Source organism: Rasamsonia emersonii, assembly GCF_000968595.1.
Source record: "Rasamsonia emersonii CBS 393.64 chromosome Unknown ctg1118621760002, whole genome shotgun sequence".
In the NCBI taxonomy this organism is placed as follows: Eukaryota; Fungi; Ascomycota; class Eurotiomycetes; order Eurotiales; family Trichocomaceae; genus Rasamsonia; species Rasamsonia emersonii.
In genome coordinates, this window is record NW_013563285.1 from 182,890 (window position 1) to 208,211 (window position 25,322).

Here is a 25,322-nt window from a genome sequence, read left to right on the forward strand (position 1 = left end):
CCATGTATACAGTTACGCTTTGCCTCTCAGGAAATCAGAAAGCATGATACGAAAGGAAATTTGGCGTCTCCATCTGGGAATTAAGCTGTGGCCTGTCGTAGAATAATATGCTCGGAAAAGTTGGTAGATGAAGAAAGATGTTTGAATAGTGATTGTGCTGCAGAATGTAGGAGTACGGGATGGCTGAAGAAAGCAGGCTGATCTGAGAATTATCCGATTGATTGGATTGGCTGCTTTGTTGGGTCTGGGGAACCGTCGGCGAAATGAAGCTCCGTGCGGATAGGTGGCCCGTACTGGCATCCTGCGAGCAGGCATACGTCTTCAATCTCCAAGCAATTTGCCAACTTCGCGGTCCTTCCACTGCAGTGACAGGGACCAGAGTTGATCTCTGATACACCGTGTCGCGATGCGTCCCTCAGAGTGAGAGGCCACCATCTTCGAGGGCAAGATGAAGTTCTGGCTGCGGCTTATACTGCCGCTTCTGCTATGTAAGTCCCGCGAAGCTTCCAGTAGACCTGAGCTTGCCAGAGCAGACGCTGATGAGGCTTGACAACTTCTTGCAGTATGGTCGCACGCACTTGTGGTTGAGTCTCGCAGTCGGTCCACTGATGTATCGAAATCAGCGGCAGATATTTCGAGCAAAGAGACTCAACCTGGAGTTGGTCCAGGAGATGGCGAGAAACGGTGGGATGGCAGCGGTAAGTAGACATTAAAAAAAGGATTGCGCAACTGAATCTTACTGATCCATTCATGCAATGTCTTAGACTCTGTCGAAGCCGCGCTGCGAATACTTCGAGAGTCCAAGATACCTGTCGTTACACGTGAAAAGCCATCTGGTCTGCTTGGGTACACGTTTCATTACGCGAAGCAACTCTTCTACCTCCTCTTTATGAACGGCCCGCCCCTGGATGAGTCCTCAGATGCCGAATCCCAGAAACAGAAACTGCATCCGAATCTGGCAAAGGCAGTTCAAGAATTGAAGGTTGCAGCGGAAGATGCCCAGAATCCTGATGCGATGTTCCTTCTGGCGGAGATGAACTTCTACGGCAATTTCACGCATCCGCGGAACTTCAAGGAAGCGTTTCGATGGTACCACAATCTTGCGTCCTTGACCGGAAACAGCACGGCGCAGTACATGGTGGGCTTTATGTACGCCACAGGCATCGGCGGTGCTGTTGAGCGTGACCAAGCCAAGGCATTACTGTACCACACGTTCGCTGCGGAGGCAGGAAATACGAGATCGGAAATGACGCTTGCCTTTCGATACCATGTCGGCGTGGGGACTCCACGAAACTGTGACCAAGCTACCCATTATTACAAGAGGGTGGCAGACAAAGCCATTGAATATTACCGGTCTGGTCCGCCAGGTGGCCACAGCATGCTTCGGGAATCCTATCGCTGGGCTGATGAGGAGGGTGGCGTTTATGGAGAAGGGGCAAGTGTGTCGAGTTCTGGGCTGAATGCCAACAGGGACGGGCCCCATTCCAGCGCTGAAGCAAGCCTGGAGGATGTTTTGGAGTACCTGGACCTGATGTCTAAAAAGGGCGAGCTGAAGGCCACTTTCAGTCTGGGCAAGATGCATTATGAGGGCGCACGTGGCCTTCCACGCAACTACCGCAAGGCAATGAAGTACTTCAAACTCGTTGCGAAGCGCTACTGGACCAAGGATGGTACCGTCCATGCCAACCATCCCATTGGCATTGAGAAAGTCGCTGCGAAAGCCGCCGGCCATATTGGTTTGATGTACCTACGGGGAGAGGGTGTCGAGCAGAATTTTGCAACGGCTCTGACGTGGTTCAGACGGGGCGTTGCCAATGGCGATCCCCTGTGTCAGCATGAGATCGGCCTGATGTACCTCCATGGATATGGAGTTCCGCAGGATGCATACAAAGCCTCGGCTTATTTCAAGGCGGCGTCTGAGCAGGACTTCCCTGCCGCAGAAACAAGGCTGGGTGCGTTGTTCCTCGATCAAGGGGACGTCCAGACGGCCACAAAGTATTTCGAGCTCGCCGCTCGGTGGGGTTGGATGGAAGCATTCTACTACTTAGCGGAGATTGCGAATAATGGAATCGGGCAAGAACGGCATTGCGGTATGGCGTCTGCATACTACAAAATGGTTGCGGAAAGGGCGGAAGCTATCCACTCGTCCTTCGTCGAAGCGAATGCTGCCTATGAGAGCGGTGACCTAGAAACCGCCTTGATAGACGCCATGATGGCTGCGGAGCAGGGCTACGAGAGTGCACAGGCCAATGTCGCCTATCTCTTGGATGAGCAGCGATCCGTGCTTTCCCTGGATTCCATCCTTCCTTGGACGAGGAAACGGCGCTCGCCTCTGCTTCGGAATGCAGCACTGGCTCTCATCTACTGGACCCGCTCTGCCAGACAGGCAAACGTTGATTCTCTTGTCAAAATGGGAGACTATTACCTTAACGGGATCGGGACTCAGGCAGATGCTGAAAAGGCTTCTACCTGCTACCACACGGCCGCAGAGGGTCATCACAGCGCACAAGCATATTGGAATCTCGGCTGGATGCATGAGAATGGTGTTGCAGTTGAGCAAGATTTTCATATGGCGAAGAGATATTATGATTTGGCTCTCGAGACGAATCAGGAAGCATACCTCCCGGTCAAGCTGAGTCTTATCAAACTTCGGATACGCCATTTCTGGAATCGCCTTACCAACGGAGATGTTAATCCTATTCAGGATGAAAAAGGTAAGTAGATGTCCTGTCCTTTCGGTCGCTTCCCCTGGATCCACGTGAATATGATTTTTTGTGTGTATTGCTAACAGACTGTAGAGTCGAGACCTCCTCGCACGTTCAAAGAGTGGATCATAGCCTTCTTGGAGAATGATGAGGAGGAAGAAGCCCAATACCGCGCCCAGCTCTATGGTCAGCGAGGTGAAGATGAGGAAGAATTGCTGGGAGCTGGCTCTACCGTTCGTCGAGGCGAGGGAGAGCGACTCAATGAGGATGTTGGCTATTATGACGACCTCGAGCTGGAGATCGACGAGAGTGTTCTGGAAGGCATCGTCATCGTTGCCTTGGCGGCGACCCTGCTGGTTCTCATGTACGTGAGACAACAACGCAATCGACAGAGAGAGAACGGGAATGCCGCAGGGCAAGCAGCTCAAGGCGGCGGTGGCGGCAATAATGATCGCGGCTTCTTTCCCCGACCTGGCGAGCCAGAATTTGGACAGTGGGTAGCGGGTGGAGTAGGGCATTGAATGCTTGTTTGTTTGTTTGTTTGTTGTACTGTATTGTATTTTGCGTTCTTGGTTCAATATTGGACGAGTTGCATTAGTGGACATTGAGAATTAGCGACGTTATTCGTATATATGCAAGACACATGTTAGGTACGCTGAATAAGACAGCTAGGTCACGTCAAAATAGTTCTTTTCTTATCGATAAGGCAGTTGATTTGGATGCGGGGAGAGCTCCCGGCGGAGCATTTCTGCCATCCATCTTCTCTTCTGTCCGCAACTATCTATCGACTCGCATTATGCCATGCAACAACAACTGCAAGGGATATCACTTGCGTTAGTGCAACCTGGGGAGGGGAAAAATAAAAGAGGGTAGACAATGGCTCATCTTGCTCAGGCGTCAAAACGACGTCGTCTGAACGAGGCAGCCTCAACGCTGTCCCGGCCATTCAAGTCTCCCCTCCGCACACCTCTTCAGAAGCGAGAAAATGGAGATGAGAAAGACGAGTCTCTTGCAGACACGAAAACGACCAATAATCAGACTATTCGGAGTAGTGACGAGGTAAAAGGGCAGACGACAGAAGTTCAATCGTCGACTAAGAGCGGCGACAGCAGCACGACAAAGCTGGCAGTTGATGATGATAACAACTCCAAAGTTCAATCTCAACCTCACTCTCAATCTCCACATACCATAGCAAATAATCGCAACAGAAAGCTCCCAATTTATTCACAGCAGCGGTTTGCTTCTTACTCTTCCAAGTCTGATCCCGAACTATCTGCTCTGCAGAAACAGCATAGCGCCCTCCAATCCCGCCTCTTTGCGCTGCGGTCCGAGCTCGACACCGCACAGCAGGCTCTACGGATTGAGTCATCTAACAAGGACAAGGAGCTGGAAGCTCTGATCGCCAAGTGGAGAGCGGTCAGCCAGGAGGCTGCCGACGAACTGTTTGCGTCCGCACGGGAAAGGGTCCTCAGAATGGGCGGGGTCGCGGCCTGGAGGGAGCGGGAGAACCGGCGGAGAGAGATGGAGAGGTGGTACGACGCAGATAGCCTGGCTGATGTCGACTACGATGAGGCAGAGCTAGAAAGCAGGAGGGCAGAGATGGCAGACGATGTTGATCTTGATGATAGTCACAATAAAGAGAATCAGACGACAGAACCGGAAGAAGAGGTATGTTACGCCATTATCCCAGGTGAACTCTCTATCAAGGTACCAAAAAAAAAGACCGATCCATACTAACGTACTGTTCTTTCTCTCCATTCTAGTCATTTACCATGGACATGATGCTCCGGAGCCTAAATATCGATCTCGATGTGATTGGGTTTGACAAAGTCAATCAGAGATGGATCAAGCCGTGATTTTATCAAATTATAACATGGCAGGAATCCTACGCATGTGGTATGAATATAATCGCAGTGACTTCAACGACAAAAGATCTGCCAGGCCAGCAGATAAACCGCCTGCTCTGGCATGTGAGTAAGTGAAATGACTCAAAGGTCTATCTCAAAACTGTCAAAGCTGTCAAGAACCAGGTAAGGCAAGCCGAGGATTTTTTTTTACAAGAAGCAGTCCCGACTGCTTCCACCTGACAGAAGTTATTTTCCTGTATCTTATGTCTTGTACAGTATACCCATCGTATTTGTATTTCAAAAGAAAAAAAAAGGGCTAGATAGCGATGATAATCAAAATAATGTATTAATAAGGAGCAACACACAGTCTGGTCCCTAGGCTATACACATAACAGCGTCCACAGGTCACCACTCTTCTCCAGCGACAAGGAAAAAAAAATCAAATTTCAAATAGCTCAATGCATTATTAAGGTAGTCTTCTTTCAGACTACTAAACTGATGAGAGAGGAAAAAAAAAGAAAACACGCATTCCTTGCAGACAGACAATATCTACTCCTTCCTGATATACTTGTTGAACAACTCCCCGATGACAAGAGCACTCTTCTTCGGGATCCTCTTCTGCCCGTTCTTGTAGTCGACGTAGGTCACTCCGAATCTGGACCGGTAGCCTTCAGACCATTCGAAGTTGCTGGCGAGAATCAGTCAGTCAGTCACATACTATCTAGAAGTCTAAGAATGTATCTTCTTTTCTCGACTTACTCTAACAAACTCCAAGCCATATAAGCCTTGACATTGACCCCATCCTGTGCAACAGCATCCACCATCGCGCCGATATAATCCCGGTAGTACTGCACTCGGAACTCATCGTTCACTACCTCCTCTGGCGGCAGGTCGCTCTCGCCCTTGACGCTCGTCCCGTTCTCGGTCACGTAGATCTTGGGGTTGTTGTACCGGTCTGCGAGCCACTTCAGAAGCTTCCTGAACCCCAGCGGGAACGGCCGCAGCCACTCGCATTGGGTCTCAGGGCCGATGGGGTTGCCGTTTTTGTCCTCCATCAGGATGTCCAGGTTGCCGGCGGTGTCTTCCGGGTCTGGTTCGCCGGTCCGGTTGCGGATGTAGTTTCCGCAGTAGTGGTTCATGCCGTAGAAATCGTTGCTGCCGTGCACGAGGGCGATTTCTTCGGGCGTGAACTTCGGCAGACGGTCGCCCAGCTGCTTCACCATGCTGTCCGGGTATTTGCCGTGGTAGATCGGGTCCGCGAACCACGAGATGGCGAATTCGATCTTTCGGTCGCAGGCTTCGACATCTGCTGGGTTTTCGGGATCCCATGGTTCGGCCCAGTCGCCTAGGTGCAGTTAGAGATAAGTCGAATCGAACGATGAGGTGAGGCCTACCGTTGAGGGTTATTCCGATTTCTCCACCCTGTTTCTCTTTAAACTCTCTCCGATAGATGTCCACAACGGTACCATGAGCCACGAGAAGGTTGTGGCCCACGATCCAAGGTTCGCGAGTGCCGTCTCCCTCGGGACTCTTCGTCCGATCGCTCGTCCGCCCGGGGGCGTGCTTGCCAGTGTTGTGGCCGAGCACGGAACTGCACCACGGCTCGTTGAAAGTGATCCATTTCTTGACCTTCGAGCCGAGCGCGTTGAAGACGACACGGGCATAGTTGGCGTAGTCGGCCACAAACTCTTCCTTGTTGAGCATGCCTCCATACCGCTTCATCAGCTCGTCGGGCAGATCCCAGTGGAAGAGAGTGACGAAGGGCTCGATGCCCGCAGCGTGTAAGTCATCAATGAACTTGGAGTAGAACTGCAGGCCCTTTTCATTGACGGGGTCGTTTCGCCCACCGAGAGGGATGATACGTGGCCTGGATGGTTCTGTCAGACAAACATAAAACCCAGACAAAATAAGAAGAGGCAGGCATACCAGGACAACGAGAAGCGATAGATTTTGGCACCGTACTTCTTCAATATCTCAATGTCCTCGCTGGTACGGTGGTACGAGTCGCAGGCGACATCGCCATTGGTCCCGTCCTCGACCTTACCAGGTGTCTTGCTGAAAGTGTCCCATATCGAAGGCAGACGGCCATCTTCGTCGAAGGCCCCTTCGATCTGGTAGCTAGAAATGAAGGGAGCAACATGGAGTCAGTTGCCATCCTATTTATTATTCCATATAATACAGTAAAAAAAAAGGGATCAATTGATATAAAGCTCACCTGGCAGTTGCAAAACCCCAGAGGAAATCAGGAGGAAGTGTGGGTGTAGTAGTAGTAGTCGTAGTGGTAGTGGTAGTAGTCGCGGTCATTTTCTCCGTTTCGATCTCCTACTGACGGACACGTGGTTGTTAGAGTTTCCTTTTCGAGAACAATAAACTTAGCCTTTTTTGCGAATTCCCTTAAGAGGCTACACAGGACGATATTGATTATCCTTAGGAGGTACCTTACTTAGAAGCAGACTCGAACCCTTATATAGTAGCCAGACCATAACCAGCCATTATTCCACCACCGCAACTGGCGCCCACAAAACACAGCCAAGGAAGGTCTGGCCATCGTAACCAGTAGGCAGGACATATAATCGCGGCTTCGGATTACCTTACTCGGCATGGAGTCGAGAGTCGAGACAACCTATTGCTTACAATTACTCCGTTCCACGGGCGATACTCCGCGCTGCGGAAGGGTGGAGAAATGGACAAGAGGCACGTTTTAGTGCCAGCCCAGCTCGACCCGCCCTCCTTTTTTCCAATGACAGCACGGATATTACTCCGTTGTTATATACGGATAATCGTTCTGGATAAATGAACCAACCCTTTGCGTGCCAGCCAAGAATGAAAAGTCGCTACACGAAGTATGAGCCCCGTCGTGTTTGGAACCCTGACAGTCGACAAGATTGTTGCTAGGGCGAGGGCTAGCAGTGGTCACGCCACAGCAACAGATTTCAACTAGGTTTATTGGAAGATCATTCTGATTCAAAGCTCTATCATAGACCATATCATTCCCATAATAGCAGTCATAACACAATTGAAAGGTCACATCAACAAATGCGCCGCTAATGCACTCCTGGACCCCGCATAAAGGTTACTCCTAACACCAAAGTACCCGCAAGTCATACCATAACCCATTTTTAAAGCAACATGGCAGATACCTGACATGAACAGTGTCAGGCGAGCTCCATTCCATCCTCATCGTCCCCTTCCAGATCGTCCAGATCGTCCACCAGCCCATTAGAGGTGAGACGAGGCCGTTTAGTTCTCCCCAGCCCCAGACTATCCGAACCTAGAGCCCCAACCATCTCCAACTCCGGCCCGGCAACAACCCGTCCTTCCATGTCAACCACTTCGCAGAGCTCGATCAGACTCTGTCGGTTGAGAGACTTGAAGCCCGCAGTACGCACGACCCGTCCCCAGTGGGTTAGACAAAACTGCGCCGCACGACGTCGAAGCCATTCCTCGTTCGTGCGACCAGCTCTCTCCCAAATGATGGCCGCGTTCTCGACATCGAGCTCTCGACTCAGCCTGTTGACGCAGAGCAATCGCAGTTTCGGCATATCGTAAAGATTGGCCATCACAAGCATACCTGCCACGTCGATGATGTCCGCGCAGTACTCGGGATGGCCCGAGATGCTATCAGTATACAGATAGTATAGGAAGGCACGAACCACGAGAGTAGGGTTCTGGGATGTGCATCCTCTTCGTATGATACTCAGCCATCTGCGCATTATACAGACGTTTAAAGTGGGGCCATCGGGCTTGCAGGATAATGCGATGGACGTGGATCGGAGGGGAAGTGTCCGCGTTGGGAGACAGGAATGTGGGCTGTTGGGATTGCGATGGAGAAGATGGCTGGGTTGTGTCATCTTGGTATTCCTGGTCATCGCGATTAGCGGTGATAATGAAGTCGGTACCGCTACCAGTCTCAGGTGGTTGATCAAAGACAGCCAGTAGGTCAGCACCTAGGCCTGTAGTCTGAGGCGATCCCTGACGCTCGGAGGCGAGGATCCTGTTCTGCTCGGACGTCTCAGAAACGAGGTCGTTGCCAAGAAGTCCATATTTTTCGAGATCAAGGAATAGGATCGCGCTTAGATTGTTATCGTCGCCAGATCCTGGCGCGTTCGCAACATTGAGGTCGCATCCGAGCAGCCACACTTTAGTCCCGTCTTCATTGATAGTGCAGTAGTGCCACCGGTACCCCGGCTTGAACACCTCCTGACCATCAGCGAGCCTTTGCCATCGCAACGAGTCCAATTCGAGTGATGACAAAGTACATTCGTAAGGCCGCACTGTCTCCGACGGCGTGATCAGATCCAGAAGAACTCCGGATGAGTATACGTGGAAATGGGTCCCGGAAAGCAAGGCCGGGACATGAGGCCCAGAATGGAACTTGAGAGACGAGATTGCACCAGGCGCGGTTGGCTTCCGTCGGTTCAGAGACCGGATTTGCACACTGCCTGAGTTCGCTGCGTAGCCACCAGACCGGCCAGGTAATTGACTTGACGGACTAAGAGGGGTGCCTGGACTATGAGTAACCCTGTTCAGCGATCCCGGGGACTCGACGGTACCTTGTGACGATGTGATTCCAAGGGATGGGCTGCCTTTGAGGTCTAACCACCAAAGATCCGTGCTTCGTTCCATATCAGGGCCAAGACCGCCAAAGATCCAAAGGCGACCGCCCCACACCCAAGCAGTGTGATCGAAGCGGGGAGTGAAACTCCACGTGCGAGACCAGGTCCATGTTTTGAGGTCCAGATAGCACAGGTCGTCCAGAATGAGGTTATTCTCCCCTGCCACACCGCCGATAACGAACAGCTTGTCCTCGTAGATAACAGAGGCATGGCGTGCTCTTCCCCGTGGGATGGGTCCGCGAACATCGGGTTGGGTCCAAGTAGCAGTGGGAATGTCGAGAATGACTATGTCAGACAGATATTCCCGATGTTCATTTTCACCACCGAAGACGATCAGTTTGTCTCCTTTATAGAGGCAAGCAGTATGCCCTAAGAACCACAATGAGTCACGAAACCGAACCCAGGTGGGGGAGGGGAACAACCCATGCGAACACCCGGAATATCTCCATAATTATCTACCAGCTCCCATGTGAGGGTCTTTAGGTTTAACCTGAGGACGTGATTGTAGACTGGTGTCAAGTCAGTACAGGAAGGTCACGCACGCAGGAAGAGCCAATGGGAGACAACGAACCTTCATCTGTATACTGGTCAAACCCCCCGAAGGCGTAGATCTGATCGTTGCCGCAATAGGTCACGGAGGCATTGACGAGGCATGCCGGGACATTCCCAACGGTTTTCTTGATGCTGGGCCGGTAGTCGGTGCTGCCGCGGCGGCCTTTGGCTGGGCTTGTCGGCATCAGGTATGTATTCTTGTCCTTCATGGCCATAGAGGGAGAGGAAGCCGAAGTTGAGCGGCGGTGGGCTCCGGCCACAACGTCCCAGGAGGACCCACCCTCGTGGAACTGCGAGAAGCCGGATGCTGAGGCGACGGTAGCGTTGCTAGGTGCGGAGGGCGGTTGCCGCGCCATCGGGGCGGGACCCCAGGGGAAGATCAGGGCGCAGGTCGTGAGTGAATGAGCTCAGAGGCAGAGGCAGTGAAGAGCTTGCAATTCACATTGCCAGTCTCACATCATTCCAGGGATGGAGCGGATGAGAGCATGACCAGGGCCTTCGAAGACTGAGGCCGGCAGAGTCCCCTGGAAGCCTGAAAGATCAGTCCAGAACGCCAAGACTGGCAGGGCGACGGCGCTCCAGGAGACGGAAGAGCCGCAACTAGCAGCTGCGCTAGCCCGCAGCCGGCCTAGCGCGGCGTGCCCGTTGCTATGGAACAACGCAGGACGTCATTATTTATTCCCCTCGATGGCTGTACTCCCCTGCTCTTCTCTCTTCTTTTCTTCCTCACCATCCTCTCTCATCCCTTATATCCGCTATTCCTGCATCCTATATCTCTCTATCCGCCCCATACTTGCATTCCATACCATATCTTTTTGCAAGAGGCTAGATTTCCACTTCACGAGTTCGCTATCCTCAGACCGATCGACCCCCACGTGCGAAGCTATTCCTCTGCAAGAACCCATCGCGATTTTTCCAACTTCTCAGATATCACAGTGTCACGTACATCGATTGATCTACTAGTATTACGCGTCATCTCAAGAGCCATTCAGTTGAGCATCTTTTTCTTCACTGGATAGGCTGAGACTGCCCGCCTAGGACTTAGACGACTAGTCTTAGTTGAACAATCGACCACATCGAAGCATCGAGTTGTCGGGACACTCGATCACTTGTTTTGTTTTTCTTTCGTTTTCTTTTGAATAGCTTTTCTGATCACAATGGCTACCGCCTCTGTCTCAACGCCGATAAAGAGCCACCGCGGCCTCTTCTCGAGCAAAACCGCTGGAGGCCGCATGCCTCTTACCCCATCGCCTAGCACAAGGACCACCAGTCTCACGAGCAATGCTTCCCCCAGTTCGTCTCCCCTGACTCCTTCTCGTGATGCCAGTGATGTCCCTCGTGCCTCGTCCCAATCAGTATATGGGGGAAATCTGGCTGCGCACTTTAAGTCTGCCTCCCGGTCATCCCGCAACTACCGTGACTCGCCAAAGTCAAACATCGCTCGCGGTCGCAAGTCCCCTAAGCACCTGGAATTGGGGGTCTCTGACTGGACTTTGACGGGAACTGGACCAACATCCAGCCAGACCCCATCCAAGGAGCGCGCGCGCAAAGATGCTTCGAGCCGGTCTCGAGCAACCAAGACAACCATCCGCATTCCTCACAACGCGGGTGATCGTTTCATTCCCAACCGCATGGCTAGCGAAGGCTTGACGACTGCTGGTGCAGCAAAGCCTGAGGAGAGCCAAAGACCAAAGACCAGTGGCAGTGACGGATCTGCAGTCCTCGCCAACGCTGCCAGTGCCTTTGACATCGGGGGTCGGGGATCAGACGAGGACATCACTGCTGCTCTTGAGAACCTCGGCCTCGATGACAATGAATCCACGAGCAACTCTTCCCGACCTGCGCCCGATGCTGTCGCCTACGAGTCCTCGTTGGCAAACGCGTGTGGTGTGAACCTGAACACCCGCATCCTGGCCTTCAAGCCACCACCACCTGAGTCATCCAAGCCCATTGATCTCAGAGCTCAGTACAACCGCCCTCTCAAGCCTGCTGCTTCCCAGTCTGCTCAGTTCCGTCGACGCGTTCAGACCGCACCTGAGCGTGTTTTGGATGCTCCTGGACTGCTAGACGACTACTATCTCAACCTTTTGGATTGGAGCTCTGGCAACCAAGTCGCCATTGGTCTTGAGCGCAACGTCTACGTGTGGTCTGCCGACACCGGAGCTGTCAACTGCCTTCTCGAGACGTCTCCAGACACATACGTCAGCAGTGTCAAGTGGAGTGGGGATGGCGCCTACGTCAGTGTCGGCCTGGGAACGGGTGAAGTCCAGATCTGGGACGTTGAGGAAGGCACGAAGCTGCGGAGCATGTTTGGCCATGACACTCGCGTGGGAGTCATGGGATGGTCGAAGCACACCTTGTCGACCGGCGCCCGCAGTGGCCTTGTTTTCAACCACGACGTTCGCATTGCCCAGCACAAGGTTGCTGAGCTTGTCTCGCACACCTCTGAGGTGTGTGGACTGGAATGGAGGTCCGATGGCGCTCAACTCGCCACTGGCGGCAATGACAACCTGGTCAACATCTGGGATGCGCGGTCTCTCAGCGCACCCAAGTTCACCAAGACGAACCACCGTGCTGCCGTCAAGGCCCTCAGCTGGTGCCCTTGGCAGCTGAATCTGCTCGCGACGGGTGGTGGTTCCTACGACCGTCACATCCACTTCTGGAACACGACCACCGGCGCTCGGACCAACAGTATCGACACCGGCTCTCAAGTCACCAGCCTGAAGTGGAGCAACCACTACCGTGAGATTGTCAGCACCAGCGGCTTCCCGGACAACTCCCTGAGCATCTGGAGCTACCCGACCTTGGTTCGTAACGTGGAGATTCCTGCTCACGAGACCCGTGTCCTCCACAGCTGCCTGAGCCCTGACGGTCAGATGCTGGCTACAGCTGGTATGTATTTCCATGTCACTTTTCCCTTGTCCATGCGCTAACTCACAATTCTGTAGCTGCCGACGAGAGCTTGAAGTTTTGGAAGATTTTCGAGCGCAAGCCTGGTACAAGCGCTTCCGCCTCCCGTGAGGGTGGTGTGGGTAGCAAAGCCCAGATGGCAAAGTCGATGACTATCCGATAAGTGCATGATTTTCTGTCGTAATTTTGTACATAGCATTTTTGCGGCATGGGTCATGGCTTTGCAATTGGACGGTTCCAGGGCTGGTTCCGGGGCGTTCGGGTCCACGTCAGGTGACGGGTTTGATTTACTCTTTGGCGCGTTGCAACAGGCTTGCATAGCGGATTGTTGTTGTCGAGTTTGTCTTGTTGGTAGTCAGTTGTTGCGTATATACAGTAATAATGTCTTCTGCTTTGTCACACTTCACCTTGCTAGTGCAGCTTTCTCGTCTGTTGTCATATCCAGCGTAACAATCTATGCAAAGGGGGTTGCAGAATATGTTAGTGATTGATTTGGTAGGCACAAATTTCACTTATGTGCTTTGTGAAGACAAAGGGAAGGAATACAGTAGAATACAAAGAGTGGTCCAAGAAGTGTATGTACGGTACGAGTAACCAGTCCCACTTTCATGGTTTGAGGCTCATCTGGATTGCATCATATTGTCCTTCTTCACTCAGACCTGGACCAGAGTAAGTGAAAGACTCTTCTCACCACCTCTCACTTTCCTGTGACTTCTGATCCACCTGTGTAAAAGGTTGGCCGCTCCTAAGAGCTATCATTCCAGCCTGACGGATTTGGGAGCGGAAGACCTTATGTACCCGTCCTGATTATGTAAGTAACATATATGTGAAATTGTGAATCCCACCTCAGTCGTGGAACAGGACAGTAGCTTTTACTTCACTGTGGCAAAATACTGGTTATCTTATTACACTTGCTGCTATTTCTACCTTGATGTGTGTTAATTGCTGGTCGTCAACAGGCGTACAGTTGTTTCTTGTCGTCAACTTGCTTGTCGACTATTGGACCGCCAAGGTCGATACGCTGACTAAGCAGTGGGTATGATAGATTTCGCCCAGGCATAGCGATCTTCCCTCACCAAACTATCAGCACGAACTACAGCAGAGCCGCGCGACCACCAACCCTGCCAGTCCAGACGACTGCCGGACCATTTGATTAGGATATCTGTGTCATAAAAAAAGCGGGAAGGGATAGTCTACGGAAGATTAGGTCTAGGAAGTGGTGCAGCTGAGTCGGTTCCATCGTCGCAGCCTCGGCGACATCATCGGCGTGAGTTGCGACGACGGCTTCCCTCAGCAAGCCATAGAACCGAAGACCTTCAGCTACCTCCAGGTCCTGTTCTCATCTAGTCCAGTGGTTTAAGCAGGTTATACGCTGTCGCAGGGGGATCTGAGGCACCATGTCGAACCAGCAGGTGGTGAGTGCTGTCTGGCAGCCCTGCCTTTCCGTCTGGTCTCTCACGACCAGCGGAGCCTCATCCCTTCCTTTCCCGTCCGCAGGTCCTCATATTATCAAGACTTGAGCTCATATCGGCTGGTGAATAGGGCATGGTCTACGACCGTGTCATCCAAGAGGTCTGCGAGGCCTCTCAGGTCGACTTTGAGGAAGGCGGTGTCGATCAGCAGACGCTGGAAGAGATGAGAAGGGTTAGTCATCAGCCCTTTCCCCTTGTTCCATCGATTCCATCTGCCAAATCGTGCGTTTCTGTCGGATGAGATGCGCGAAGGCTCGGGAGGAGCTCTTGGAAGCCCTCGTGGCCGGTGTTGTCTTCGTCAGGGCGAGCGGTGGCCAGGGAGCGCAGCCAGGCCGGTCGGGTGGCCAAAGCGGGGTTTCCAAGGTTTGGGGGATTCGCAATGCTTATGGGGGAGGCCGCCGCCTTTTGAGCCATTTTATACCCACGCACACCTCCGTCCGCCCCGACAAGCCGCTCCTACCCGCCCGCTTGGCCTCTGCGCTGCCGGCCAATCACACGCCGAGCCTGCGTGTCACACTAGAGCTTCTCGATCTTCTGCTTTGCTTTTCCCCAGCTGTCAGTCTGGCTTTGAGTACCGCTGCTGACCATTCTCTTTCTCCAACAGAGCTGGCAGCAGAAGCTGTCGCATCTGGGGGTTGCTCATTTCCCATGGGACCCGCCTCTACAGCCCACTCCGCCGCCCCAGCCACAGAATCCAATTCTCCCTCCTGCTGCGACGGTTCCTTCAAATGCACCGCGACCGACACCCCCTCCCCCGCAGCAGCAAGGACCCTCGCAGCCTCCGCCACATACTGATCCGTCCCCGGCGCACGCTTCTATCCCCGGCCAGGTCCCGGCTACGGCGTCGGCGTCCAATGCCAATGGCCAAGGTCCGCAGATCAAAACCGAACCGGGCGCGAATGGACACCATGGATTACCCAGTGTGAGCGCGGTGTCACAGGGCCCAACCAATCCGCAGGCACTTGCTCGTGAGCGTGCTATGAACAATCTTAATTCCAAATACGGAGCGGCCGCAGCCAACTCGGTCAGTCAGCTGCAAGCTCAGTCCCAGGCAGCCTTGTCCTTGCCAGGACAACCGCGCCCTCAGAATGCTCAGGCGTCCAATGGTATGCCGCAGGATGTTAAGCCTCCGCAGGCTTATCAAAATATGTCGCAGCCCCAGAGGCCTCCGTTTAACAGCTCGCAGACGGATGGCGCCGACGAAGCCCTCTTGGAATGGAAGGCTGAGGTAGCTCGGAGACGGGAAGCAGCTAAACGGCAAAATGGTGAAGGGGATAGGTTGCTCATGGAGCAGATAAGGCTTCAAGCACTGCGTCTAGAAGGTGGAGGGCTCATGCTTCCCCTTGAAGAACATATGTCGTCAAAAGTGCCCAAACGCTCGGCAGGAACACCGGCTGCCGCCGGACAGTACGATGGGCCAGACGATGATGAGAAAGGGGATGATGAGGATGCCATCAATTCCGATCTGGATGATCCAGACGACCTGGCCGCTGAAGAGCATGAGACTGAGGACGCCGTTGGGCAAGTTATGCTCTGCACCTATGACAAGGTGCAGCGAGTCAAGAACAAGTGGAAGTGCACACTCAAGGACGGGATCCTCTCTACTGGGGGCAAAGAGTGAGTCCTAAACCAATTGGTTTTTGATGCAGATCCGACTAACTCTCCCTAGGTATGTCTTCCACAAAGGTCAAGGTGAATTCGAATGGTAGTCGTCCATCTCTGGAACCCGTGCTCGGTTGGCTTCGACTTCAAATACGTTCCGTTCTAGATTTCTCCATCCGAAAGTTGTACACTTATCCTATTCCTATCATACGAGGTGGTGGCGTTGCATGACATCTATTCTATTCCATTCCATTTCTTGTCTTTTTGTCTTGTCTTGTTTTCGTTTTGTTCTCTCGGGAGTTCTATTGAACTGAATTGAAAAAGGCTGCGTGCGGTGCGGAAATGAAACGACGCTTGGATCTGGATTTATGGATTTTTGTAGATTTTTTTTATTCTTCTCCTTATCATCCTTCTAGTTATGTTGCAAAGCTAACATGCTAACAATACATGCAAATGATGTTTCTAGTATTTCTCTCTTATACCTTATCTTTCCCCTCCTGTTTTCTTTTCCCATCCTACCTTACTATTACTATTACCTACTATTCCTACCTTGTGCTTCCTTGCCAATATCAGAATATTTCACCTACTCGGACTTGAAACGAGACTCACTCACTTGTTGAGTAGTCATCGTCAAAAGCAGTGATGATATCATATCACCGAATTAAATTGAATTAAATTGAACTGAATTCTAGCTCGACACTAGAGGGATTATATATATACTGGGCATACATCGCACATCACAGCCACGATCTCATGTCTAGAAAAGGCGACATCGTCGAGTATGGAGGCTGGAAATATGCGTCCCAGTTCCAGTCCCCGTCCATCATGTCAAGAGACGCAGGCCCAGGCCATTGCTGCTGTTGCTGTCTATCAGGGTCGTCATCGTCATTATTATTATTGTTAGCAGTAGTGGTATTAGTCGTCGTAAGATTTGTATCATTGTCGGTAGCCTCGCTGAGCTTTTCGAGGATGTTGATGTCTCTTCGCTTCTTTTCTGTCAAAGCGCGAACCAGGCCTCGGGCCGTGTTGAGTGCCTCCATCGCTAGATGGGTATTTAATTGCTTTGCTATAGTCTTCAGTGTCTGCATGGCGTCCGGGATCACTGACAGACTCTCAGAGCTGTCGATGGCGAGCAGAACGCAGACGAATTGGAAGACTGTCCCGATGGCGTTCCACCATGGATGTTTGCGTGCAACCAGGTTGCGTGCAGCTGGTAAAGCTGCGGTCCCCGCCGCAATGACCTGCTCTAGCTGTTCCTGCTTCACGCCCAGGTCCAGGAGTCGGAGCCGGCGGTAGATGCACAGGCAGAGATCTGTCTTCACTAGTGTGAGGAATTCATGATCTGTGGAAATCGCAAACAATCTTCCCAACGCAGCGCTCAGCTCGAGTCTCCGTACTAGAGGATCCTGGTTGGTATCATCCGGCGGAAGCACTCGCACCAGCTCGTACAACTGAAGTGTCAAATCCCCTTGTCGAGGTATGATGTTCTTTTGCGATATAGGCCCAACATCGACCATTGATCTTCCATATTCATAGGAGATAATGGTATTCAGGCAGCGCGCGACTGTGGCGATCCGCTCCCGAATATCACAGGTCTCTTGGATCATCCTCTTCCCACTGTCCGTCGTCAGGATGACTCCTTCGATCTCCCTATGTAAGCCAGCCGCCTCGATAAGGTGCATCGTAATGCAGCTGTACAGCCACGCCATATGGGGCCGACTGGTTGATCGGATATAAACCGTGCGCAATATCCATCCCGAGATTACATCGATACTCGGGAAGCGGCTTACGGACGAATCATCAAGGATCTCCTTGGCATGTAGGACGATCCTCATCTCCCTCTCTTCACTAAGCGCTCCAGAGAAGAGAGATGCCAATCCCACGACGCCACAAACGACCGCCTCAAGATCGGCGCCCTGGGGCTTTCCATGCCAGTGATCACGGCATCGGCGTCGAAGACTCTCGATGTCCAAGAATCCGAGAACTGGATGTATCACGGACGTATAGAGATCAATAGAATCGTTCACTTCATCCCAGGGTATGAACTCTACCAGCTGGAAGCGCACTCCATAACCGGGCTCTCTCCTGATCCCCGTATTGTATGCGAAAGAATGCAACCGCGGAGGGGTGGTCGATTGCAAATTCAAGCCCAGCCATCGTGGAAAAGCGACAGATGAATGTCGACCCATATATCTGGACTTGGACGGCTCCAGTATGCCGTTTGGGGGTGGCTTGTAATTAAGCGTCTCTTGCTGCTGCTTGGGTAGAAGCACTGTGCCTTCCCTAGCTTCTTCAGTAAGGCGAACTGCCTTCTTGGCTGGAAGCAGCTGCGTCGAGGACTCGTCCACAGCAGCTGTCGAGGATGTCCGTTTGGCATTGTTGGTAGTAGCATTGGCTCTCTGGCCATTGGCATTACCGCTGTTGTCCTCATGGTGGTTGGTACATTTGTAATGGCACTCATAGCCATACCCGGTACAAGTAGAGCATGGCAATCTGCCATCGCACTTCCGTTTACGCTGGCGACATGGGATACATGCTTGCCTGGACCTTTGTCGCAGGTGTCCAAAAGCGGTGGTGGGAGGCTGCGACGCCGCTTCACCCGTGCTTTTTTGGTGGAGCGGATTCGACATTGTTATCGTGGCTGCTGCTGTACAGCATGCATCATCGAGGGCTGTTGAGGGAATCCTCAGCTTGCCATCACGTTAAGCATGACACGGTACATCTGAAAGTCTTGTCCAAAAAGTACTTGGAAGCGGCTTGCTCCTGCCTCCTTCGGAAAATTCCGCTTTGCAACGTCAGGTGATCTGCCTCCACTCAGCCAATAATATTTTGGACGACTTGACATTACTCTATATCTTGCTGTGCTACTCTTTATTTTTTTTCTTTATTTCATTTTTGGGAAAGAATTTCCGTGGAAGGTCGTTCTGCAGGGTGAATTTGGATAATATAGATAGATAGATAGATGGCAATGGCTTGACTTCCATTTCGATGCCCTGGTGGAGACGCAATCTATCATCTACTTTTTCATAGTCATTTCTCAGTAGGATGACTGCTACCAGGGCAGTTGAGAACTCTGATTTATTACCGTACCTAGTCACTACATACAGTACAGTTGGAATAAACCTGATGCTGTCATCTAGGATGATCACCTCGATCTCTAGAGTAAGACATATCGGTATCTGATTTAAGAACATCATCATAGCAGAAAGAAACCATCACAGGCACCTAGAATCGACAAAACCCCCGATTACACAATCTCATAGGTCTTCCAGTTGAACATCTTCTCGAGAAAAGTCGCGCAATTATCCCTCTTCGGTGACAGTGGATATGCCTTTCTCTGCCCGTCAACGGATTTCACGCCCATCGGGATCTGACCAAAGTACATCCACCCCAGATGATTGTCAGGCATCTCCTGGAGATATTTATCCGCCTCGGAGAGCATCTTCCTCAGATGGATCCGTTCCCACGCTTTCTCGACCAGCTCGGTGAAAGGGCCATCGATAAGCTCCAGCTCTCCCCTGATGAACCGACCCCGCGCGTCATTGATAACTTCCGCCAATGCTTCTGGGATCCCCATGTCCTCGTAATAGAACTCCACATCGCTCTCAGGCTGTCCATTGTCGTAGGTGTCATAGGCAAATGCGAATTTTCTCAGGTTAGGCAATTGGGAGAATGTCTGTCGCATGGCTGCATGGTCAACCAACCAGTTCGGTTGGTACCCGTCTTGATTTCCTGCGCTCAGATAGATCTGTTCCAAGCTCTTCAGAGTACTAATGTACCTGAGAGCTTCGGCGGGAATACGCGGCTTCTTCCACGTAAGACGGAGCGAGGTTAAGTTGGTGAATGAGCGAGATAGAATAGGCAGTAGCCGGTTAGTGAGTATGTCGGAAGAGGTTCTGTAGTAGAGTATTGACAGGGTGGACACATGGTCATTGGCCTTGAGAAAGTCAAACGCCCCATTTGCTGGACCCAAAGTTTCCACGACAAGTCTTTGGAGAGATGTGATTCTACCGCGCTTTCTTAGATAGCCGTGAAAACTAGGATTGTCCAGATCCACTGACAATGAGCGAAGATAACATTGTCCCTCAGGAGGAATCAGAGCTTCGAGAACCCTGGTCCCCGAAATAATCGGACCCAGGAATGGCATCTGAAGGTCGCGGAGTCTCTCGAATGGGGGAAGACTTAAATCCCAGCCTTCGACGTGACACTTGGTCTCGGCTTCTGTGAGACTCCCCACCCAAACAAGCGATTCCAAGGATGCCGCACATAGTCGCAGAAGGCTAATGCACAGGGGCAGGGTGGAACGCACAGGGCTCTCACCCAGCCACGTCCAGGAGAGCGCTAGATACAGAGATTGTAACGGCCATGCCCGTCCAGTTAACTTTGGAGGTAAACTGACTTGATATTCTTCCGCAACTTTGATGTGGCGCAGTTTCAGGTATTGAATAGGAGATTTCATGATGTCATGAAAGAAACACTCGTCGACTTGGACATTGTCCTCCCAGATCAACAGTCTGAGATTAGGCAGCGAACAGGACACGACGTTTTGTATGGTTGGGAGATAGGCGCCATAGAACGCAGAATGCGCATCATTCCATTTGGAGTCTCTCTCATCATCAGAATAATCGTCCGGTTCAAGATCATGTCCCCTTACAACCAAATCAGGCTCCGTTGCTACTCTCAACTGTCGGACACAGGCTCCTATTGATGGCAAGATAGTCCGGCCGTTATTGGCGTAGCGTTGGCCTCCTTCGTGTAAGAGATGATCCAACAAGCGCATACTGGTTGTGCTGTAATTAAGAGAGACGCTGACGAACTGGCGAGAACGTGCCAATTGGCGACAATCGCGATTAACAAAGGCAAGCGAGGCAAGGCTGTCGCTGGGCACGTACAGGAGGATCCGCCACAGGATCTCCAGGGGGAGTTCGAAAAGGGGAGCGTTTGATGACGGCGGTCGGCCTTCATTGATTCGATCAAATGACAAAGGAACGGGTGGCATGACCTCCTTGCCATAACTGTCTGTCCCTGCAACAGTCTCTACAGTGGTTGGGATTGGAATAAGTAGATCGAGCATCTTATGACGCATCGCCATCTTGGAGATGTTTTGACCTGTCTGAGATTCAAAGTCTCGCTTGGACGCTAGTTGTCGTGATCGCAAAATGGCTGACCTGACATTCATGACGCAGTGACGCGAGAAGTTGCTTATTTTGGAAATATCGACTCTGCTGTAGGGTCAGCAGAGTACTGCTGCACTCAGTCACCCCTCATCTCACTGATTTGATATGAGCAGACTGAGGTGACGTAAGAATGCTGGACGCGGTGTCAAATGTGACAACCTGGGACGCGAGTCCTGGCAGGAGGTTGTTATTGACATTTAGGTAGGTAAGGACCCGGGGTTGACCGCCTGGCTGACCTTGAACCACGTGCTGTCGATGTCCAGAAACAAAGCGATCTGCCAGCAAAGGGAACAAAGATTGAAATGACCTCGAAAATTTTCAAAGGTTTGCTTTGATTGCCAGTCTTGAACTTTCTTTCATGATTGCCCTTAATCCTGCTCACCTGGACTTCAGTTTAGGGCTTACTGGGGTAGACTAACGTTCTTCTCATCTACATTGCCCATTGGGATCAACCTGCACCATTTCGTTCTGGTTTCTGTTGCTCAAGTTACAATTTTTTAACACTTTTACAGTAGTCAAAAAAAACTCTCACGCTCTCTTATTGGATATTCTTTGTCTTTTTTTTTTTTTGGAAGAAACAGTAATGAAGAGACTTCGAGAAGGGAAGAGATGAACTCAAGAAATTATTTATTAATAAATAAAGACCTAGTATATAGTTATCAGTCTAACTCGAAAAGACGTCAACAAAAAAAAGATACGAAAATGGCAATATTGATGGGCCAGTTAGTGACACTAATTTCAGAAATTATTATTAGCTGGATTGGTGAGGAGATCTGAACTTTGGCTTCCAACTGCGCAATCAATTGGACCACCGAGGTCGACGACGTCATCTACCTAGGTAGATAAGATTACAGGGATCTGACTGGAACAATTCGAATCGTCACCCATCCAACTCAAACATGGCCAATGTTGGATGCGTCCGACCGGCCAGTCTTTGGATGGCACGGTAAACATTCCAGATCATAACGACATAAACCTCGATGTGTAATCTTGCCAAACCGTGCAACAAGTCAACTACGTAATCTATCTTAATCGCCAATAGCCAACTTTTATTGGGTAATGATCGGTAAGGAAAACATACGTAAGGAAGAGATAGACAGGAAGAACATTTGTTTCGTTTTTGAGACTCAACGTCTATCAGCCAAGACACACAGAAACCAACAATTATACATGCAAGCAACAGGTTTCCAACACCGGTGAAAGTAAAGCGGGGTGAGACAAATGATGCCCAAAAAGAACCAAGAACAACCAAAGAGGGAGTCTTATGTACAAACAGACGCCAAAAGCACCTTTTTTTTCCTCTTGGTTTCCAAGCCCCGGGAAAGAGACGACCCACATGAAAAGGAGACATTAAACACCATAACCAAGATACCTGGAGAAAAAATTCAAACGAAATTCCTCTTGTTTTCGTGTCAATGCCGTGTCAATCATTCGCCCGACAAATCTGCTGCTTGTCAATATCTCCTTCCTCTGAGAGTCGCGCATGTTCCTGACTCGGCTTTTCTTTCAATAGAACAGAAAAATTCAAGGCTCGTTGAATGGATTAGACCGGGCCATTTGGTAAACAAAGCAGTTCCTCACGAAACAGCAGTATCCAAACCAATAGCAGTATAGCCAATGAGGTAGTTCCCCGAAAAATCCAGCAAAATGACATTGCGAAACAATAAGCCGAATGGATTTTTATGTCGCTGAACTCACTTCCAGTTGATAGAGGTTCTGGTGAGATGACGCTGGCGGTGGATGCAATAGATCCATCACCCTTTGAACTGGTAGTATAATATCACAACAGATCCACTCCGTGTTCGAGGTCGCCACCAATGCAAGCAAAACTTGTCAGGCTCATCGCCAAATCCCATGCCATGGAGAGTGCATATAAGCTTCCCAGTTTTTCCACACAATTTCCAAAGATGCTAAAACTCGATCGAGGAAAATGAGCGATTTTAAATATGCCCGAAGAGGAGCGGATCACATCAGTCCTTCTTCACCAATCCCGGGGAGTCCAGCTCCTGCGACGTTAATATTTTGGCCTTGCATGACGCCTCCAACGTTCAAGTTCCGACTAGCAAGCTGAAGGTCAGGGTTGCAGGGTGGAGAGTGCGATTTGTGATACTTGAGCCCATTGAGATTCTTGTAGCGTTTGCCGCACACCTCACATCGATATGGCTTCTCTTTCTCCATGCCTAGTGTACCTGGGTACGGGGTTGACGTTTCGGGATTGACAATGGAGAAAGTTCCATCGGCGTTGTCGTGCAATTGCTGGTTATTGTGGCCATGCTATCATCTCGTTAGAAAAACCATCCGCACCAAATCGAACCGATATGGCTGTCTTCACTTACCGCTTTGTGGTATTTAAGTCCATTTTGGTTCTTGTAAGCCTTTTCACACCCAATAACCGGGCATCGGTACGGCTTAGGCTCTTCATTCGGGAGTAGGCCGACGGTATCCGGAACACCGGCAAGCAACTGTTGTTCCCGAATCCGCCGCGCAATTTCACTATTGGGCCCGTACTGAGAGCTTCCAAGTTTCAAGTGCGCTTGGGAAGTGGCGTTATTATTATTGTTAAAACCGCCGTTGGGGCTAAACAAGCGCTTGGCCGGCTCGTCGATGCAGAGGTCAACCATATCATTGTTGCCGCCGAACCCGGAGAATTGACCTTGACTAGACATGGTATTGTTTTGCATCGAAAGCTCTCCAAGACCGCCAAGAACGCTGTCGTCCAGCTCTGCGGGCGTTCCTGGACCCGATGAATCTGGAGTATTTCGGAATTGAGCATTCTGCAGAGGATTTGACATCAGAGTTGGTGTATTGACCGAAGACACCGTAGGGTTGTTCTGCAGAAGAGTGTGATTCGTGGTAACCGGTGTACCCGGCTGTGAGCCCCTTAGTCCCTGATGTCCTTGAAGCATATTCAAATTCAGCTGCGGCACCCTCTGGTTCTGCGAACCAAAACCTCCTTGCGTAGGATCCCGCGATTGCGACGGAAACATCTGCGAGGATGTGGAATCGGTCACTCCCATGGCGTCATCTAATTCCATGTCGTCAATGGTATCCATATCCATATTGTGCTGGGTAGACGAGAAGGCGTTCGAATCGTTTTGGCCATGCTGATGACTTTGGTTCTGACTGAATTTCTGTTGATTATTCGATGGTCTCTCGGCTTGCATCCCGCGATCCTGGTTGGCGGACGATTGCTGATTCTGCTGATGCGCTGCTGCTGCAGCCGCCGCCATAGCGGCTCTATCGTGGCGCTGGCCGGGCTGAGGAGACTTCTGTGCATGGGCCTCCTCGTAATGTTGTAGTAGGTCATGAAGCGTCGGAAGAGTCACTCCGCAACACGAGAAATCACGCATAAAATTAGCTTCCAGCTTGGGCAGATATGAAGAAGAATGGAACGAGGGTGATTGAAAGGTAAAGGGCGATGTGCCTGTCATAATAATGCTGCACATCCAGTTAGTGTCTGAGTCCGCGAGAATCGCTAACTTCGGCTAGGTGTCTTGTTTATCAAGGGGAGATTGTGACGGGAAGCAGAAGGAAGTCGATGTGAAAATTCGGGGTCTCCTCCTTGGGGGACAGGGAACACATACTCATCGCGAATCCAGCTCCCAACAGAAACACCTCCCCAGCTCATTCCTCCGACTAAACTGCCAGCGAGGGATTCGCGACGTGGTTTATCGCGATTTGAGCCCGTCACAGAGATAGGCTTGGTGCCGTTCCCCCACTGCGCCATGCTTGCGCCCAAGGAGTCTTTCCGCGCCGCGGCGGTCTTGAGCGCGACGCCGTTGTTGGTACCGCTTGCGCTGGAGATACTGCCTACGCGCTCATTGTTGCTGTTGGCGGCTTTCTGCAAAGCCGACGTCAGGTTGGAAGCCTGCTGCCCTGGGGGTGACACCGACGTCTGGCGAGTGGCGATATCGAGGGGTGCCGCTTGGCCGCTCATCGTGCCGGCGTCCGGGGGTGATGAAGGGAAGAGCGGAAAGCTGGTATTCTCGTCGTGACCAGGCTCAAGAAGCGCTGAATCGAAATACGCCGTTCGGTTCTCTCGATCTGCGGGCTTGGATTGCAAGGAAAAGGGATCCTTTCCCTTGCCAGGTGGTCTGCGCGAGGAAGTAGCGCCAAAGCCGACTGGAGTGCTGACGGGGGTCGATTCGCGGGTAGAAGAACGATCGTGATCGCTGACCGAAGGCGAGTAATGAAGCGGCGGGGGCGTCTGTGTGTCCGAGGCCTCGATCATGAAGCTCTGCCGTCCGGTGTGGGTGATTCTCAGCGGGAGTGCGCAGCACGTCGACCCTCGAGAACAGGTTTCCGCTTTGGGCCCGGCGACTGGGTGGTGAGCTCAAGAGCTGGTGGCGCCAGCCTGCAGAGGGGACACGGATAACAACAACAGGGACTCACACAGAAGGAAGGATACGACACCAGCACCACTGAAAGGGCCCTTTGCTTC

At 51.5% G+C, this 25,322-nt stretch overlaps 9 protein-coding genes across 9 annotated transcripts; 4 read left to right on the forward strand and 5 right to left on the reverse strand.

The window, feature by feature from the left end:
• Window positions 1-448: 448 nt before the first annotated feature.
• On the forward strand, window positions 449-3,226 carry T310_1780 (uncharacterized protein; the record flags this gene model as incomplete). The annotated part of the gene is made up of 4 exons (XM_013475399.1): window positions 449-488; window positions 564-698; window positions 765-2,714; window positions 2,799-3,226. The coding sequence occupies 4 exons, from the start codon at window positions 449-451 to the stop codon at window positions 3,224-3,226; spliced, it is 2,553 nt and encodes an 850-aa protein (XP_013330853.1).
• Window positions 3,227-3,581: 355 nt separating this feature from the next.
• On the forward strand, window positions 3,582-4,792 carry T310_1781 (DNA repair protein Dds20/Sfr1; the record flags this gene model as incomplete). The annotated part of the gene is made up of 3 exons (XM_013475400.1): window positions 3,582-4,373; window positions 4,586-4,679; window positions 4,722-4,792. The coding sequence occupies 3 exons, from the start codon at window positions 3,582-3,584 to the stop codon at window positions 4,790-4,792; spliced, it is 957 nt and encodes a 318-aa protein (XP_013330854.1).
• Window positions 4,793-5,101: 309 nt separating this feature from the next.
• Window positions 5,102-6,856, reverse strand: T310_1782 (beta-glucosidase; the record flags this gene model as incomplete). Its single annotated transcript, XM_013475401.1, has 5 exons — window positions 5,102-5,240; window positions 5,312-5,897; window positions 5,947-6,419; window positions 6,479-6,670; window positions 6,768-6,856. 5 exons carry the CDS (start codon window positions 6,854-6,856, stop codon window positions 5,102-5,104), a joined length of 1,479 nt encoding a protein of 492 aa, XP_013330855.1.
• Window positions 6,857-7,707: 851 nt separating this feature from the next.
• T310_1783 (Kelch motif domain protein) lies at window positions 7,708-10,076 on the reverse strand (the record flags this gene model as incomplete). Its single annotated transcript, XM_013475402.1, has 4 exons — window positions 7,708-8,170; window positions 8,202-9,513; window positions 9,546-9,677; window positions 9,740-10,076. 4 exons carry the CDS (start codon window positions 10,074-10,076, stop codon window positions 7,708-7,710), a joined length of 2,244 nt encoding a protein of 747 aa, XP_013330856.1.
• An 801-nt stretch (window positions 10,077-10,877) lies between these two features.
• On the forward strand, window positions 10,878-12,793 carry T310_1784 (WD-repeat containing protein slp1; the record flags this gene model as incomplete). The annotated part of the gene is made up of 2 exons (XM_013475403.1): window positions 10,878-12,612; window positions 12,669-12,793. The coding sequence occupies 2 exons, from the start codon at window positions 10,878-10,880 to the stop codon at window positions 12,791-12,793; spliced, it is 1,860 nt and encodes a 619-aa protein (XP_013330857.1).
• A 1,234-nt stretch (window positions 12,794-14,027) lies between these two features.
• On the forward strand, window positions 14,028-15,811 carry T310_1785 (Transcription factor TFIIA complex subunit Toa1; the record flags this gene model as incomplete). The annotated part of the gene is made up of 5 exons (XM_013475404.1): window positions 14,028-14,045; window positions 14,173-14,274; window positions 14,355-14,657; window positions 14,707-15,719; window positions 15,772-15,811. The coding sequence occupies 5 exons, from the start codon at window positions 14,028-14,030 to the stop codon at window positions 15,809-15,811; spliced, it is 1,476 nt and encodes a 491-aa protein (XP_013330858.1).
• A 630-nt stretch (window positions 15,812-16,441) lies between these two features.
• T310_1786 (C6 transcription factor) lies at window positions 16,442-18,334 on the reverse strand (the record flags this gene model as incomplete). Its single annotated transcript, XM_013475405.1, has 1 exon — window positions 16,442-18,334. One exon carries the CDS (start codon window positions 18,332-18,334, stop codon window positions 16,442-16,444), a length of 1,893 nt encoding a protein of 630 aa, XP_013330859.1.
• A 617-nt stretch (window positions 18,335-18,951) lies between these two features.
• Window positions 18,952-20,796, reverse strand: T310_1787 (uncharacterized protein; the record flags this gene model as incomplete). The annotated part of the gene is made up of 1 exon (XM_013475406.1): window positions 18,952-20,796. One exon carries the CDS (start codon window positions 20,794-20,796, stop codon window positions 18,952-18,954), a length of 1,845 nt encoding a protein of 614 aa, XP_013330860.1.
• A 2,050-nt stretch (window positions 20,797-22,846) lies between these two features.
• T310_1788 (C2H2 transcription factor (Sfp1)) lies at window positions 22,847-25,322 on the reverse strand (the record flags this gene model as incomplete). The annotated part of the gene is made up of 4 exons (XM_013475407.1): window positions 22,847-23,137; window positions 23,218-24,319; window positions 24,466-25,201; window positions 25,274-25,322. Coding segments are annotated over 4 exons (2,178 nt in total), but the record flags the coding sequence as incomplete, so codon positions are not given.